The sequence below is a fragment of the Protomyctophum bolini genome, assembly GCF_963924005.1.
Source record: "Protomyctophum bolini genome assembly, chromosome: 10".
NCBI lineage: Eukaryota > Metazoa > Chordata > Actinopteri > Myctophiformes > Myctophidae > Protomyctophum > Protomyctophum bolini.
Window position 1 is genome coordinate 36,377,956 of NC_137871.1, and position 18,758 is coordinate 36,396,713.

Consider the following 18,758-nt stretch of genomic DNA (forward strand, 5'->3'; position numbering starts at 1 on the left):
TATGCTAACCCTGCTAGAGGGCTTTTCATTTCAAGATAACTTTATAAGGATGATGAGGACATGATTGAAGACGCCTGCGGGCATAATTGAAGACCGTGGAGCCGCTGTTAACGGCCCCTGATGGCATAACAGAAAACGCGCAGAATCGTTTTGAAAGAGCAACGGCCAATTGGGAAATCAACACTCGCTTGGCCGACCAATGGCGTAACTCCATCAATCACAATCACTGTACCCTGTCAGTCACGTTTATAGGGCTGGCCTAGCTGTTGTGATCCTGTCAAATAGAAAGACAGCTTACTGTTGTTTAATTTAACATGGAGACATTTTGCTCACCATGGGAAGTTCAGTCAGATATTAACTGGTTCTGCACCGACCCCGAGAAAACAAGAATAATTCACCTTTGCAATGGATGCCATGACCGGCATCCCGAGATTTGTTTTATTCCCCATGAAAATGAAAATAATAAGTACGGTCCGTTAGCACCGCTCCGGTGGTGAGGTGACCACCAGAGCTGAAATAACGTTGAGCGGTGGTGAGTAAAAACAGAGAGAAGGCCTGGGGCGGTGGCGGTGGTTTGCTCTTCACCACGGCTCGTGACGTCATGTTGTAGTTCGGTGGTCACCTCACCACCGAAAATCCAGACCCACTAAGCCCCCATCCCCACAAACCCAACTGAATGTAAACCAAAATGCATTAACCCCCACTCTAAATAGCATGTTTCAGTCTGTGGGGGGTGATGATTAAATGAGTCTCCTTGGCTTCTCTTTCATTTTGTCCATATCAGAATGCAGCTCTGTGGGAACCTCGGGATAAACGAGCCCATTTGTCACATAAGGCCTGCATCTAATTGTAGGCTAAGCCTCTCAGACCCTCCCAATACTGATGTACAGTGCAGTCAACGGTCTGCCTGGTCCACTGCAAACAGTGAGCAGTGCCATGTTTTATCGTCCGTCTGATAACTGGTTATATTCATTGTCAGCAGTGTGATTTAGATGGACTTCATCTTGTTCTTCCTATGGTAACGGTTTTCTGTATTATTGGTTCTCAAACATTTTCATGTCAAGGAGCCCCACAATTACCTTATATGTAATTGGCCGCCAACCCCATCTCAAAATATTTTGTTCCAGGGACCCCCAGAAGCAAAGATTTTAATTGCAAATGTTCGCTTAAAATATATATATATATTCAAAGATCAGCTCATAGCGCAGCACTCGGTGTGGCGCTTTAGAGCTTAAGTATATCTGCTATTTTTTAATAGGTAGGGTGGGATATACTCCTCAGCCAAGTCTGTGAAAGATTTCATGTAAATTGCACGCTGCGTTCATGATTTGAGGCTTTTTGTTCAAAACGGGCCAATCCTGCAAACTTTGAAAGCCAATGTTAGCCAATTAGGATGGAATATGAAATATCGGACAGATCCGTCTTGAACACATGACTATAGAGATAGTGTGTAACGATCTGTACTCCACTACAGTTCAGAGGCAAATATTGTATTTTTACTCCACTACATAAAAAAAAACGTTAGCCACTTCAGCCCAATATACATTTCAGCCTTTTGAAAATAGCCGATCTACAAGCTCACAGTGCGTTGCATCGCGAAAACTTGAAATAAGACATTTATTTTTATTTCACTCTAGCCTACATTAAATAATATATTCTGTGAAAGTTTTTTAAATCGATATTTAGTACTTTTACTTTAAGTAAAAGTATATTTTGATGCCAATAGTTTATGTATTGTTACTCAAGTCACATTTTTAATACAGGTCTTTATCAGAGCAACCTATAAATATAGGTTTCTCTGATAAAGAATGTGTTCAATGTCTCAGCTTTCAATGTCTCAACCTTTCAATACATGACATATTTATTTTTAAACATGACATGTTTTGGTTAGTAACACATGATTCAAGCATTCTGAATGATAGGGTACTGTGCGGTAATACAATAATGAACATAACGGAGGTGGTTGTAGAAGTCCTGGCCTGGGAAAGACCACCTACTGGTGGACAAGAGGCATTGCATGAAACTCAAATAGAAACTACTCCCATTCTCAAATGTGCTCTCCAATTATAGCTCAACAGTGGAAATATTGGTGATCGCTCGGGAGGCTCGGGTTTCAAAACTCAGGTGGGTTAGCCTATGGATTGCAGCTTTTCTTTTTTTTTTAAGATATTTTTTGCGGCTTACGCCTTTTATTGGTTTTTTGAAGGGACAGACAGTAGGCTGATAGGAAACGGGAGAGAGATGGGGGAAGACATGCAGTAAAGGCCATGTCGGGCTCGGGAGTCGAACCCGCGGCACACTGCGACTGGATTACCAGTCGGGTGCCCAGACGGTTACGCCACCGCCTGGGCCTGGATTACAGCTTTAAAAAATATTGAAACGGTTCCTTACAGAGACTGCTGAAGGCTGCGGGGTCTCAAAGTGTCCATGGTATTTTGTCTCAGGAGTCAGGACCTACTGTGTGTTTAAATGTGCACCTTGCACATTCTGAAAATAAATACAATACATAATATAATTAACTGTCAACGTTTAAATTAATGGGCCTCATTAACAAAACTTTTTCGTTCAACTTGCTCTTGAGAAAAGAGAAATGTGGGATTCATAAAATAATTATGTTGGAATATTTCCATTTCGTGCCACGGGTTCATCAGATGATGAATGCCCATTGTTCCTAAATTAGATATGGGTGTATGTTCGTCTTGATTAGCATACTGTAGGTAGGGGAGAGGTATGCATATCAAAACGAAGATTTAGAGGAGCAGCCGTTCTCAGTGCTGGTATTCTCATTCCTGCCTTGTGTATATTTATTGCCAAGTTCTCAGAAATATCTAGGTTAGAGACAGTCTGTCTATTGCATCTGGCACTATCCATACACATGCATGTACATTACAGTTGTTTCTGCATCCACTCAAAACTGGATATATGAAATGCTAAGCGAAATCATCCCACTCACTCTGCCTGCCAGTCTAAACCTCTTGGCACTGAACTGGAAAACAGATCACACCTGGAATTATAGCTGACTTTGAAAAAAAAACATTTAGCTTTGCCAATGAGGTTGCTCAGATTTCTGCCAGCACCACTGAATCCACAGATGAGGGGGCCGTTCAAAGCGCTTGTTTTTTTTTATTTTTACGTTGTTTGTATGTGTCAGAAATAAAATATTCTCCATTTTGCATTTTAAAATATGATGAGCCAGATGACATGGATGACAAATCTATAGCTGCAATGCATGTGCAAATGAATGTGCGATGTGTCATTATCAACACACACACACACACACACACACACACACACACACACACACAAGGCAAGGCTACATGTGGTGCACTATAGCTAATTCCAGGTTCGTCATGGCTTTATTCAACACTGCTGCTGTGCAGCCAGTTCATGTCTATGCATACAGGAATTGTAATTATGAATACGTTTTTTTCCCCCCCTTTGTAACTAATGTGAACTTATTGTTGTTGTCATGCCACCTTGCAACTAGTATTTTGTTTTTTTGCGTATTAGTTATCCCGATTTAAAAGTAACTTACAATAAGCAAGGTAATCACATTCATATGCACTGCCTCAGGAAACTATAGGATCACAGGTACACCAATAGCCACCATCAGTCTAAACATTATATAGTATCAAAATAATCAGTACACTGAAACTATAGAATACCAGGTAAACAATGAACATATAGCATCTGTTTAAATAAACATGCTATCTAAATTATATTCTTAAAATTGTGGTCAATACAAGCAAGAACAAGAACAAAATGTATTACTACAGTTCTGACTTCAGTAGGGAGTTTGTTCTACAGTTTGGGGAGCTATTCAACTTTCCTAATGTCTGTCTCATGTCTGTCTCTCCTTTGTGCTGTGTCGAAAATAAAATAAAAAGTAGACTGAGGCCTTGCTGTTCAGTCTATGGAGAAATATTACATTTAAACTCCATGGGGCCCCATCGGTCTTGACGAGGAAAAATGAAGTGTCATGGAAAATAGGACAGTGGTTGACTTTTGAGGAGTCTGAAACGGATATCACAGCCGTGACCGTCAGCTATCAGCGAAAAAGTGCAGACAGACAAAATGAATATGAACAGTCTGCAATGAGATGTCCCATTGTGACACAAGACACTGCAGCTCTTCTGATGGCAGGCCAGGAAAGTATAGAATAACACGATTAAAGCCATAACTCATCTTTAGACGAACAAGGAAAGTTTTTCATTTTTTTGATTATTTGGAGGACAACTTTGATTGCAAACTATTGCAATGCATAGTACTCTACCAGACGATATCTAGTGACTGGTGGGGTTTTCAGGGTCTTAGAGAGACCTATTTTTGGTAGATGACACACTTGGTGACTCAGCTAGATGTAACTGTATACCAGGGGTTCTCGAACTGTTTTGGCCCAGGTACCCCTTGGAGGGGAGAAATATTTCCAAGTACCCCCTCATCCTCGCAACACATATACTTGCAACCTATACATTTAGATGCCATTGGAACTATTTGTAAGCATTTTTCAATCAAAGTAATTTCACAGGACCCCACTTTGGGAACTGTGGCCTTATGATATTATAGCAGATTATGCTTTGACAAGATCTTTGACAGATGGATATAAGTGATTCGCGGTGAAACCCAACATTACTTCTCCTGTTTGGGGAACAGGAATTGCGCAACTGCCAGCAGGCGATGCAATTATCTGCAATATTTTGCCACCAACCTGACCTACGTCCACCCAGGTTGCAAAAAATCATCACTTTATTAGCCTGGAATCCGGACAGAGGTGTTTGTTCAGAGGTTATTTTTTCCCACTTTGGTTCTCAGTTTGGCTATTATCCTGTTTGAGCTGTATTTCCAAAACGACCATGAAAATGGGCATGGATTTGCATAAAGACACGCTGTGATTGGTCAGTAACCACTCTGAGTGGCAGTCAGGGCAAACGATCTCGCCACAACACGATTTACTTCGACACAGCAACTTAGTGTGCTCAGGGGTGTCTCTCGTGTCTCAAGTTCGCTTGAGATGGCGCCCCTCCATCGCGGTCTAAAACTGTACTTGGCCCCACACCACAGACCAATCAGAAGTGTATGTTGCCCAGGCTGAGAAGCAGAACGAGCAAGTCGGTCTGGGTTCCAGGATATCACTTTGTCAACAAAATGTTCAGCTCGTTTGTTTTTCTCATCATGTTTTCTTTGTCTTCTGAGATCTTTAAAGTTACTCTGACAACAGCCTCTCTGGTTATTTTAGACACAGCATCTTGCACTAAATTATCCATAACGGCAAACTATTTAATGAGGTCACAGGTGTTAAATATTAGATGGCAAAATCATTTGGTTGCAGAGATTAGTGGGATTTTGAGCAATTGATACAGTAATGATCATTATTATTCCATGGGAATAATATTTTCCAATGATATGGATCATGACACTACACTCTACAACTAAATAAAGACAAGACTGAGATCCTTGTAGTAGCCTGCTGTACAGTATGTGTAGTGTGTACTACTGTAGGTGCTAAGAGTCAGAGGCAGGAGTACACCCAGTGAGCTGATCAAAATGACTGGGTCTCATCATGGATGGAGAGGAGAGGAGAGCTTCTTACTGTAATACCCTCCTTGCTTGGTATGGGCAAATGGTGGCATAGAGTTAACATAAGTATAACTAAATGCATTTGAAATGAGTTACTTTTCAGGATTATTCAAAAATAGCCAAAAATCTTTCATGGTTCTAATTTAAATCAAACATTTTGACCTTGAGAGCGGCTACTTTTGTGTGACATGGAATGATGAAGTAGGGTATTAATTTACGAAAAAAGTTAAAATATGGACATAAGAGGTTTCTGCCCGACAGTATTATGCAAAGTGGCCCTCTGGAGTGAGTGTGGAAATATAGTGGCCCTCTCCATCATCCAAGTTTCCCACCCCTGCTGTACATGTTTACTACTTGTATTTCACTATTGTTATATTTTAACGTAAAGCCCATTGATTTTGCACTTGCATGGAATGTGCAATAAAAAAATATATACCGGTACTTTGACTATAATAATTATTAAGGCTTATCCAGCAGTGTTGCTCTGAAAAGGCATGGGTTACAGTCGATAGAGGTCATTATGGTTGATTACTTTTGTAAAGGAACAAAGAAAATAAAGGTTGGCATTTAGATTATAGAGGTTATAAAAGAGTAGGGTACTATAAATGCATTTGGAAACTTTATAGAACCAATTATCTTATAACATCTGAGGTTTATATTATTTTCTTTATGGCGGCTATCACAGCGGTCTGAATGGCTTCCCTAATGTGTGCACTAAGGACAAAAGTCAATATCACTGCAGCTACTCAGACTTAAATCCATATCATAAAAACTTTCGCTCCCGGTCCCGGACAGAAAAAGGTAAAGTGTCAGAGCACAGCCAACATAAATAATGTTTGAGCCTTTGCCCTTTCTATGATCCACTGTTCAGATACCGAACTGGCAAAATAAATGTGTTCATTCACATAACTGAGGGTTTTAAATGAGAATGTCTTGTAGGTAAGAACATGATCATGTCAACTATAGTAAGATATGTTAACATCTCATATAAACTCAACTCAGACTCTCCATTTTACAGATTAACCATCTGTGCCATTTTTTTAACCATTCTTTTATGTCATACTAATAAAAAATAAAGAATAATATTCTATGATCACAGCATACGTGCATGGCAAGGGCAGCTACAGACGATGTTTTAATTCTGGCATTCGATGATTTAATTGGGTTATAATGCTGTTGTGTAACCTCTAAGATAGCCTCGGTACCCAGGCTTTTATTTCCGTTCGCATTCGGCACAAAAATAAAAGCCTGGGGAAACCCTTTGGAGGATTTGGCGTAGGAAGCCCACTTCCGTGAATTTTGATAACCAATAATAACAGTGCAGAGGCGCGTGACGTCGCTCCAAATTTTGTGACGTCAGTGTTCTCCGCTGTTTTCTACCAGGGAGGGGATTGGAGGGGAGGATGGGGGGCGGGTGCTCAGATCGGTGCACCAATACAATACACCGCCTGTTATCGACCAACAACCGCCCCTCTAGTCTAGACCAGAAAGGTCTACTTTTGATGATTGATGTCAAGCTATCGGAGAGTGGGGCTGTGAGCTCTGCGGATATAGAAACCGTGTGTTTCTTCAACAGTTCTGTTATCCTTTGACTTTGTGTTTGCTGTTGGTCAGAGCCGTGTAGGCTATAAAAAAAAGGTACCTTGAGAAGAGCAGCTTTGTATTCCAGTCGACGCACTGAACACAACATAGCTGGTGTTTCGGATTGTAAACTAGTCCGTGAAATGCATTAAATATATAACCTTCAACTCCAGTCCTGTGTGGACCTGCTGCAAAGTCAGTGGTGTAAAGTAACGTTTACTTAAGTACAATTTTGAGGTATTTGTACTTTACTTATACTTATACTTACTTCAATTTAGTTTACTTTGTCCACTACAGTACATCTCAGAGGCAAATATTGGCTTTAGTTACTATAGTTCCTTTGTAGATTTTGATGATTATTATTTCAAAACATACAATAACCAATTCAGCCCTATACATTTCGGCCATTTCAAAATAGCCAATCTACAGGCTCACAATGCGTCGCATCGCAATCTGCTATTTTTAAAATATTTTATACATTTGAAGACCTGTGAAATGGGACCTTCTGCATAATGAGTACTTTTGTACTCATTATGCTCATTAAGTAACTTTTGTTACTTTAAGTACATTTTGATTGCCAATGCTTTTGTACTTTAACTACTACTCACTATACACTTTGAATTCCATGCAGACTTGTACTGTACATGTACAGTTCTACATACTTTCACTTGAGTAAAACATGTGAGTACTTTTTCCAACCGTTTTTGCACAAATACTAATGGTGGATGTTGGAGCTGTCCTTCAGAATCATGTTCTGACTATATTACTGTGCTGACCTTCAGAGAGGAAGAGGCCTCGAGTCGTAGTTATTAACTTTAAGTACCAGAGGTCTGTGATGTGGACCGCTGATGACTATCAATGAACCTCACACTCCATACATAGAGGTCCAATCAGGAGTTGTTTTTACAGACATTACGGGAACAATGTCCCAGGAACGTTCTACAGCCTGTAGCTAAATGTAAAACAGCAATACTGTTGATCTAACCCGCACGTACACACGCAGGCAGGCAGGCAGGCAGGCACGCACGCACGCACGCACGCACGCACGCACAACTTATCAGAATTGAAGTGGATTGAATGCTTCAAAAGAACTGAGGATAAACATAACGCCTCAAGGCATATAGGAAGATATTGCTTAATTTCATGCAATTTATAGAATTAAGTCCTGTCTACAGTATATGTATTAACAGGAACAAGTATCTCAAAGCCAGAAACCAGAGGATTAATGCTCAAATCAGAGCCCATGGGACAGTGTTATGTTGTGGAAGCTACTTTGAAAACACAGCTTTGGCAACTATACCATTTACTTCACGCTTTGGAGATGTTGAACTTTAGCAAAGCTATACCCTAGGGAAAAATCTAGTTTCGTTAACTAAAACTACTTAGAAAAATAAAGTAGCTCAAGCTACGTTTGTGGAGGAAGGAGGGGGGGGAGGTGTTCTCCACTGGGGGTGTCTCAGAACCAGAGGAGACCAGCGCTTGGCAGGCAAGGTGCTTTTGCTGCAGATAAAATTAGTAACTTTTATAATCGAGTGCATGAAATTAAATGAATATCGTGATTTTTGAGACCGTAGACCGCATTTTCTATATGAAAACCTGCATCTCCCGTCGGTTAGTTAGTTAGTCACCCACGCCATATATGGTCACGGCTTGTGACATCAATGCCTCCAAATATGGTCACACTTCATGACATCACGTCTCCATATATGGTCTCGCCTCGTGACATCACACCTCCATATATGTTCACACCTCGTGACATATCTCACCTCGTGACATGTCACGCCACATACTGTATATGGCCATCTCCATTATGAAGAATACGACACTGACCTCATCTAACCCTGGAAAACCATACATGGAGATGACTGGATCATCACCTAGATCTGCATATAGGGAGCCAGCCATCAACTATACATCTGACCTCAAACCCTTAGCTCTCCATATATGATTTTTAGATTTTTATTTGGATCTCTTTTAGCCTTTCGGCTAATCTTCCAAGAGTCCAGAAATAAATTAAAACATAACTAAATACATTATATTACATTACAAAATGGTACATTTCATTTATTTTATATTTCAAATTGCACTGATGCTAAACGACAGCAGTGAGTCAAATGTTACAGCGTAATAAAAAAACCTCTAATCCTCAACTCATACAGCCGCACACACTCACTCACACACAGGCACAGCATATGCCTGCCCACAGACAGATACAGTTCATTCACCTATCTATGGTGGACTATGCCATAGATGGGTGAATGAACTGTATCTGTCTGTGAAGCTGACCTGTTCTGACCTTCCATATGTTGATCCCTCCCCACCCGTCCTTCCTGTTCTGAAATAACATAATGTTGTTCTGACCTCATCAAACCCTGTACACTCAAGACACACTCCATATTATGGCCAGTACAGAATTCATTCCAAATGTTGATCTGACCCCCCATGCCAAAGCGCAAGTGCTTGCCCAGCAGTCTGCCGTCTGCCGTCACCCAGACGGATGCGTGCACGCGACCTCGCCCTCGGGGTGTCTTATTGGTACTACTTACAATTTAACAATTTAATTTTTGAGGAGCGCAAGCCCCTCCTATATACAGGTTTAATGTTTGTCTTGTCTAGACAAACATTAAATGCCATTAACAATGAACAGAGTGTAATGTTTGTTTTGTCTGTCACTGAGCAAATCGGCATATGTTATTGTTATGATTTTACGATGATAATGATGATAAGGGTTTGTGTTACGGACCAATTAGTCTAGGGGTAAAGGTATGCATAACATATAAAATGTACCGGAAACCCACTGCAAATTCGAAAATGCTTTTACTTGCACTTAAAGATAAAAGTTACAGTTACAAAAGTGAGTCAGTAAATGGCTCAATAAATACATGATGGAAGTTAATCGACTTTCAAGTACATTGGCTATAATTTATAATAGAGATAACTAATAGGCAGAATTAGTTATAGAGAAAGATATTAAAGCAGAACGGTCGAGGACCCAAAAGAAAAGGAGACAAACAAAACAAAAACCCTAACCAATAACGAAGGGTCAAAACTATAACTTAGGCCTATAACACTCCTTCCCGAAGGGAGCTACAAATAAACCAAAGAATAAGCAAACGTTAACTAACAAGATAGTAACGAACAGCTGGAGTTAGATAAGCAATGTTGTCTCGTCGGAGTCCAGGCAAAGACTGTCTTTTATAGCGGACGCACTGTGGCCTCCAGTGCGTCACATGATCGGCTTGGCCAATGAGGGTGATCAGGCCCTCACGCAGCTTCTACCGGTTCTCGCGAGAGATGGCAAGCGAGAAGGGACATCTTTAGTCTGATGCTGGGATAAGCACAGTAAACACAACAGCAACACTGGCCATAGTGGCGCCTCATGGCCAGTGCAGCGTAAACAAGACTACCAGCAGGCAATATATGGATACAATGACCTTAGCTCCATGACTGTATACGACCAATAGTTTGTTAGTATAAATATATGGAAAAGTGACAAGTATATATATTTATCCAACCATAACCATGAAATAAATAACAATACCAGAAATAACAATAATAATAAACGGCTCGCCGTTACAGTTGGTAAAGCGCCCCTCACTTCACACGGGTAACTTTTTCAAATTAAACAGCTCCTTAAGCGCCGTAAGATGAAGTCCTTGTGCAAAAACAAGTTCATTGCCAAGTGCCAAATGATTTCAGAGTCTCCTGGCGCTTGACCTTTTAGAAGCTGCCGTTCCTGGGGTCATGCACAGTTTAATTTAGTCGAGGGATAATTAATCTTTAGGAGCGGTGTGACGGCTGATTTTTATTTAACCTTCAGCTGAGAATACATTAAACATTTCATTGCAATTTGACTACTAAATACACTCACTGATGTTTCTATGCTGCCGTTTAAGTTGTGTTTATGCTTATGTTAATTCATCTGCAGGAGCGAACACACGCACACACACACACACACACACACACAATACACATACCGGTGTACATACCGGTATTTCAGATTTGCCGTAGTACTTTCTCTTGATGTCTATTGAGACATTCAAGGACATTAAGTTGTGTGGTGTGAGACAGTGAGGGGAATGCACGGTTGTTTATACATGTTGTAAAAGTTTCAACATTGTTTTGGTCGTTGTTTATTTCCCATTTACATTAAATTCTTCTCAGTCAAAGCGATTAAACAGCTTAACAGTTAACACAGACACACACACTCTCTCTCTCTCTCTCTCTCTCTCTCTCTCTCTCCTTGCTCGCTCACTCTCTCTACTTTTAATGTCACAGTCCTGGGAGCCAAGTATGCCTGCCTGTGGCGGCTTCAATCTCTCGCTGGGGTGAGGCTGTGCTCACTGAGTCAGTACATTTGTCCTTGGTCTTAGATCAGTTGCAGTGCTCAGGTATTCTGCTACTATTCTCTGTGCATAAGGGAACCACACCACCATTCCAATTTGATCCGTCTTTGAGCTGATCCGCTCCAATGTCTTGGATACAGTCTTTGTCTGCTTTTTGTGAAATCTGTTGTTTGTGAAAGGAGTTGATAGAGTGCGCCGCAAGTGGGCAAACATGTTTTATCTCTCCCTCTCGGTCTCTCTCTCTCTCTCTCTCTCTCTCTCTCTCCTCTGTCTCTGAAGATGTTGTAATGGAAAACATGAGATAAGCAGCAGGCCAAACAATACTCTTACAGTTGAAGGAGATAGAGGAGAATGGAGAGAAGAAAGATGTTTATGTGGGAGGGAAGGAAGCCGGCGTTGAGATGTCCAATGTCAGTGTCAGCACTTATTTTAGATTGGCTGTGATGCATCGCATGGAAGCTGCTGGATATTGTATCCATGAAGGAAACCATCTGTGTAATTTTTACTTTCAGAGGACTGTGCAAATGAGGTTTTTTTTAAGTGCCGGCCCTTTGCTGCCATCCTAGCCGTGTCTGTTATTATTTAAGTCTCCCCGCGTGAGGACGGACATTTTTTCTACAGAGAGCCTGCCTGGGCAGAGGATGATTGTGCTTTTTGAGCTCCATGCTATGCCATTTGTCAACTAACAGTGTGACCCCAGGATATACATTTCTCAGTATAAGAGTAGGGAAAACAACTGAAACTACCACTGATGGCTCAAAATAACCTTTTGTTTAGGCCCAGTATAAGAGGAAAGAAGAAATGTATGGAGTGGTGGGAAGTAACTATGCATTTACTCACAATGCATCGCAATGCGACACATTGTGAGCTTGTAGATCTGCTATTTTCAAAACACAGATCTAATCATTTTTTACACATTTTGAAATGTTGAAATAGGACATTCTGCATAACGAGTACTCTTGGTACAATAAGTACATTTTATGCCAATGTTTTTTGTAACAGACTATTTCTATACTGCTTTATTGCTACTTTTACTTAAGTAAAAAAATGTGAGTTGCCATTTTGTTTATTTTACAAACTCCATTACGTTACGACCTTGAATACAACACAGAAATAAATGTTGGCGTCCAAAACTCAACACAGAGGATTTGCCGCATAGCTCCTGCTGCAAAAACAACCCTGCTCTGCCAATGTTTACTTATTATAGGATGCCATGCACGCCATCAAAATTAACATCAGTTTAAATAACATGCTGTCTAAATGGCATACTGTCGGCATTTGCGGTCATTCCACAGCTTGGGAGCCAAACAGAGAGAAGTGTCTAGGATGCTGGGAGCGTTGGCCAGGGTGTTTGAGGGAAGGGGATGGACAACAGTCCTGTGTCTAGGATGCTGGGAGGGTTGGCCAGGGTGTTTGAGGGAAGGGATGGACAACAGTCCTGTGTCTAGGATGCTGGGAGCGTTGGCCAGGGTGTTTGAGGGAAGGGATGGACAGCCGTTAAGGTGTCTAGGATGCTGGGAGCGTTGGCCAGGGTGTTTGAGGGAAGGGATGGACAACAGTATTGTGTCTAGGATGCTGGGAGCGTTGGCCAGGGTGTTTGAGGGGAGGGATGGACAGCCGTCCTGCAGCTGATTTAAGTGTGTTGACCGTTAGGGTTGTGACAATTATTACACAATTATTATTCTATTTCTAATCGCAATTATTTTATCATAATCATAATGGTTTCCACATTGAAAGATGTTCATATACACGTTTGTTTTGTAAACGCATTGACAATGGGATTTTTTTTCGTCGTACGTCGTAATGTGTCATTTACGTCATATTGTCTCTTTATTGTGTTGGCACCGTTTGTTTTACATCACCCAATCAACATGAGATAGACTTTAATATTTTAGCGGCCCTCGATCACTTCACACGGGTGTCAACATGGGTTACACGTAAAACATATTAATATCCTGATTGTATAATAAGTATGAGTCGTTCTATTGTCGGGGAAAAAATCATACCTGTGTGAATAATTTTGCCAAAATGCCAAAAACACAATAAAATGGTTAATCGCAATTATTTGGGTGACAATTAATTGTCAACTTCAATGTGTAATCCTGACAGCGCTCTATTGACCATGTGCACATATCCCTTTAGCTATTGTCCTCTTTGAACGCAAAGCCATTAATCAATAATTGAAGGTCTGGGTTGAATTCCTCATTTGTCTGCACGTCAGTTGATGAGTGGAGCGGCATGATGGGCATGCTGATAACAAACCTCTCTGTGCTTCAATGGCCTGCTTCTCCACAGCTCCTCGCTGATTCCAATACAGTAATCACTATGACAATGCACCACAGGGAATTAATTAATGACCGAGCTGATTGATTGGCTACTGTGTGTGTGTGTGTGTGTGTGTGTGTGTGTGTGTGTGTGTGTGTGTGTGTGTGCGTGTGTGTGTGTGTGTGTGTGAGAGCAACCTACGTGGCCGGTTAAGACTGAGCTTAGGGTTTGCCCAATTTGTAACCCATTATTCACCCGGTGCTAATTGCCTAAGTTGTAATCTTGTGCGCTACTCTCCCTTTGCCAACCTGGGGAGAGCCCCAAACTGAGCTCATGCTTCCTTCGCCCACAGCGTCCCCGGTGTGAATCGGCATTTAACACTAGCATGTCTGAGAGGTCATTTTGACCGTTTCTTTTAGATTTTAAAGTAGATTATCTTTGCCCATGAAGCTTTCAGAAGGTTCCCCTTCCATGACCATCATCAACCATCACCATTCCATCATCTCTCTCTCTTTTTGACATCTGAAACATTTTCTAAATATGAATTTAAGCACATTCTACTTCTGTCTGATTTTACTTCATCTGTGTTGTGCGACCACTTTAAAACCTCTTAACCCCAGCGGAGTAAAGGGGGTAAATCCGTAACATCGGAGTTGGAACCGGAGACCAATTGGGTCTCCATTGACTCGCTGAGAGTCAATGGACCAGAGTACGGGACCAGAGTACGTGGTAGCTCTCAAAAATAAAATAGCTAAATATGTATACTATATACATAATCAGTAAAAATAAAATAGCAAATTGTGCCTGATCTGCTGGGACCAGAGTACGTGGTGTGTATATGTATGACTAGCTCTCAATGATGACGTAAGAAAAATGGTAATTTGTGTAATCTGGTCCCAGCAAACCAGGCACAGATTTGCTGTTTTTCTTGCATACCCATCAAATGGTTGACGGCTGTCACGTTTTGGCACAAACTCACAAAGTAACCACAGTATACTGCTAATCAAATTACAACTTCATACTCTATATAGTATATAATCATATGTATACTATATACATAATCAGTAAAAATAAAATAGCAAATTGTGCCTGATCTGCTGGGACCAGAGTACGTGGTGTGTATATGTATGACTAGCTCTCAATGATGACGTAAGAAATATGGTCATTTGTGTAATCTGGTCCCAGCAAACCAGAAACAGATTTGCTGTTTTTTTTGCATACGCATCAAATTGCGCACTAGTAGCAAATAGTTACACCTAATGATTATACATTTCAAACGTTCCTTCACAGAGATACTGAGATGTGACGGTTTACAGCGGTCGAAAGTACTTGCGCGCTCTGCTTGCGCACTAGTTGGCCATTTATGGCCTGCTAGTGTGCAACAAGCAAGTTCTAGTTTATCCATGTGGCTTGCAAACGAGCGATAGAATATCGCAAAAAGTGTCATCATTCAGATAGTATAGTGCCCTAGGCGGCCTCCTGAGACCTGAGTCACCTACACACTGTAATGAAGGCCTGCCCTGTATATCCACCTGAACTACCTACTATCAGTCTATATGTCATTTGTGCGTCTTCCCAATAATTGCTTTATTTTATACTAGATACACACACATTTTTTATGACAAAAATGTTCAGCACCACAATGAAAGCTCATTTCTCTCAGGCTATTTATTTTTAATGTGCCAGTTGCTAGAGCCTATCTTCCATGGACTGTGCAAATCAAGGTAATTTAAAATTGGATTGAAACTGTGTGTGGATATCCTATATTAGATGATTTAGAGTCTGAATGGAATCAAAGCTAAAGGAAAAACAAGAAATATTACATAGCCATATTTGCCAGGTGACTCTCCAGTTTGCTCATAACATTAGCCGTTGTTATCAGGCGCTCCTATCCGCGCTGCGGTGTTTGCATGTCTGAACAGAAGTATTTTCTACTCTCCAGTTCCTCGACTTTCTTGTTACAGTCTGCACTGGGACACGCCTTGTACATGCAGTTGTACATTCGAATGTCGACAAGCTTTGCGACATATACGTATGGCCAGTGCACGCCCTTCAGGGCGAGGTCGCTTCTCGCCTTCAGGCGTCTTACTGGTATAGTAATTTGATCTCCATGTAGCAGTTCACTGATGTTGTGTACTAACGTTCAGAAGTTCAGAAGTTACTTCATTTGTTGAGGGGCGCTAGCCCCTCCTATGCTCAGCTTTCTGGGTTTGTGACACAAACACAAACATTGGCTTGTGATTGGCTGATCGCCCCATAGCGATAATTTGATTGGCTGAGCAAAGTAGATAAAAGTGAGGGCAGAAAAGTGAAGGTGTGTGTGTGTGTGTGTGTGTGTGTGTGTGTGTGTGTGTGTGTGTGTGTGTGCGACTGACGAGCGTCAGAATCGCTAGTCTAAATAGTGCCCTAGGCGGCCTCCTGAGTCACCTATACACTGTAGGACGCGCCTGCCCTGTATATCCACCTGAACTACAGTACCTAGCTACTGTATCAGTCTACACATCCTTTGTGAGTCTTCCCAATAATTGCTTTATTTCATACTAGATATACACACATTTAGCAATGATCTGACATATATATGCTCTCCCCTGTAAAATGTGCAGCCCCACAATGAAAGCTCATTTCTTTCACTGCATCACAAGACTGTGTGCGGATACCCAATATTAGATGACTCTGAGTCTGAATGGAATCAAAGCTAAGGACAAAAACACTTCCTCAGTTACAGAAGCTACTTGGTTTGTCAGGAAATCAGTAAAATTGCATCTCACGTCTCAAAGAAAACAGTTTGAATCAATCTCATAATTTACAATGTTGCTGACGAGAAGTCGAGAAGTCGAGCTGACGAGATCCCAACCTCACTGTCTTTTCTCTGAAAATACATTTGGCCTCATTCACAAACAAATTGTGAATTATATTTTTTAGTAAAGACTTTTTAGTAAAGACTGACATGCGATCAGGCTGCAAGGTTCTTATGTCTGTCTTGTTTTCCCTTTTTTATGCCAGCAATCATGCATGTGTGCACGCTTGCTTGTGCACACATGCACATGCATTGCACACAGTGTGTGCATTCTATTAACCGCAGGAGATGAGCTTCTATTATCTATATTGTATTCTATAAGGGGCTTTGAAATAGCAGGTCAACTAGCAACTCTTCGCCTGTATATAAACACGGCATGCAGCATTCAGATAAAGAAAATGCATAGACTCTTCATGAATGCAGCCATACATTCCAGCACACAACATTGTCAGTCAGGCTTGATGCAATGGCCTTGTGGACAAAACTCCTGCTGAAAAGTGCTCTCCTCCATAAGGTCTTGTATTATGTTAGTAAAATGCTAAATGATGATTGAATGTCAGCGAGTGGGCTGATGTTACGGAGACAGTATATTTGATGTGGTTCAGGAGGTTTATCGTAAGGGCTACACTCTGACCTGTCATTGGCAGAACTTGGCATCGAGACAGGTTGATGGACCGGCAGGCCAGCACCCCCACCTGTCTCTTCAGACATGTCAATACCCAGATGATCTGATGCCTTATTATTCTGCGTTCACACGGGCAGATGCAAAAGATGCAAAGCCATACAGCATATTTGTATCTTTGTATCTTTGTTGAAGTTGAAACCAGCTCAACGTTTTTGTTGAGCTTTTGCAGCAGCTACAAACGTCGGATGCATCTTTGCATCTTCATGTCGCTAGCTTCTGCCTGTGTGAACGCAGAATTATAGATAGAACATCTGCTCTAGTCAAATCTTTGACAAGTAACGAGATTTCACCCATAGTTACACAAGTGTTTTGCAAGAAAATGTTATTCACCACCGCTCGAAAGAAGTGACACTCAAAGTGTGGAATGTTATTTGGAGCCTATACCACCATGTCAAAGAGGACAAAAGCGCTCCACAACATTGGCAGACAAATAAATAATGAAATAAACTTTTTGGGAATGCTCCGCTCGACAAAAAAATTAAATCAACTCAGCATTTTTAGAAGGTGTTTGTTCGGCTGTCTTGAGTGGTTTTCAGACTCCCTCAGGCTCTGAATGTACAAATGAATGGTGACAGTTGGAAATGAAACACTGCATGTATAACTTTTTACTGTTACTTACAAAGTGCCTGGCAGCACAGAAGTAAAACTCTTACACATGACACATATTTAACAGTCAGAGGACAGAACGACGAGAAATGAAACCCGGGACAATCCGTCTCACAAAATGATTCATGTCTATCGCCGGCTGATATTTATATATCCTCTGTCTCGTTTTGTTTATACCCTCTTAGGTTTTATGGGTCACGATGTGCACCCTGGAGGATCCTGTGAGCACAAGTACTGCGGCCTGGGTCGTCACTGCGCGGTGGACCGCGAGACGGGCCAGGGAGAGTGCCAGTGTTTGGACCGCTGCAAACCACACTATAAGCCCGTCTGTGGTTCCGACGGCAAGCTCTACCACAACCACTGTGAGCTGCACAGAACCTCCTGCCTGTCCGGACGCAGGGTCACCATCATGCACAGCGAGGAGTGTTTCTACAAAGGTACCAGTTTTTATCTATCTATCTATCTATCTATCTATCTATCTATCTATCTATCTATAATGATAGTGATTTGCAAAGAGGTCTTTTCTGAATTCTCAAAATAATGTGTTGTGGAATTGAACCCTGCTGTATGGACCTCTGGTTGTGGAATTGAACTCAGCTGTATGGACGTCCGGTGATCTGGTTGTGGAATTGAACCCATGCTGTATGGACCTCTGGTTGTGGAATTGAACCCAGCTATGGACCTCCCCTGATCTGGCCTAACCTTCGGTACAGCTGGTTGAGTTTGCATTACAGTGCTTTGTCTGATTGTTGCCAACTGGCCAATTCCGTGCGAGTGCGCAGGCTGTGCCCATGGAGGAATGGCAATGTTACTGGCTCTTTTGCCACTGCAACATTTGCGGGCTATTGTCTGTGTAATTTCATTATTTCACAACATATTAGTGTTGCTCTAGCTGCCTGAG

The 18,758-nt window shown here is 41.4% G+C and overlaps 1 protein-coding gene across 1 annotated transcript in view; it reads left to right on the forward strand.

The window, feature by feature from the left end:
* Positions 1-18,758, forward strand: part of fstl5 (follistatin-like 5) — a 133,298-nt gene that overhangs the window by 21,098 nt on the left and 93,442 nt on the right. Inside the window, exon 3 of the mRNA XM_080773268.1 lies at positions 18,043-18,294. Within this exon, the coding sequence (XP_080629394.1) occupies positions 18,043-18,294 (252 nt within the window). The remainder of the gene's footprint in view (positions 1-18,042; positions 18,295-18,758) is intronic.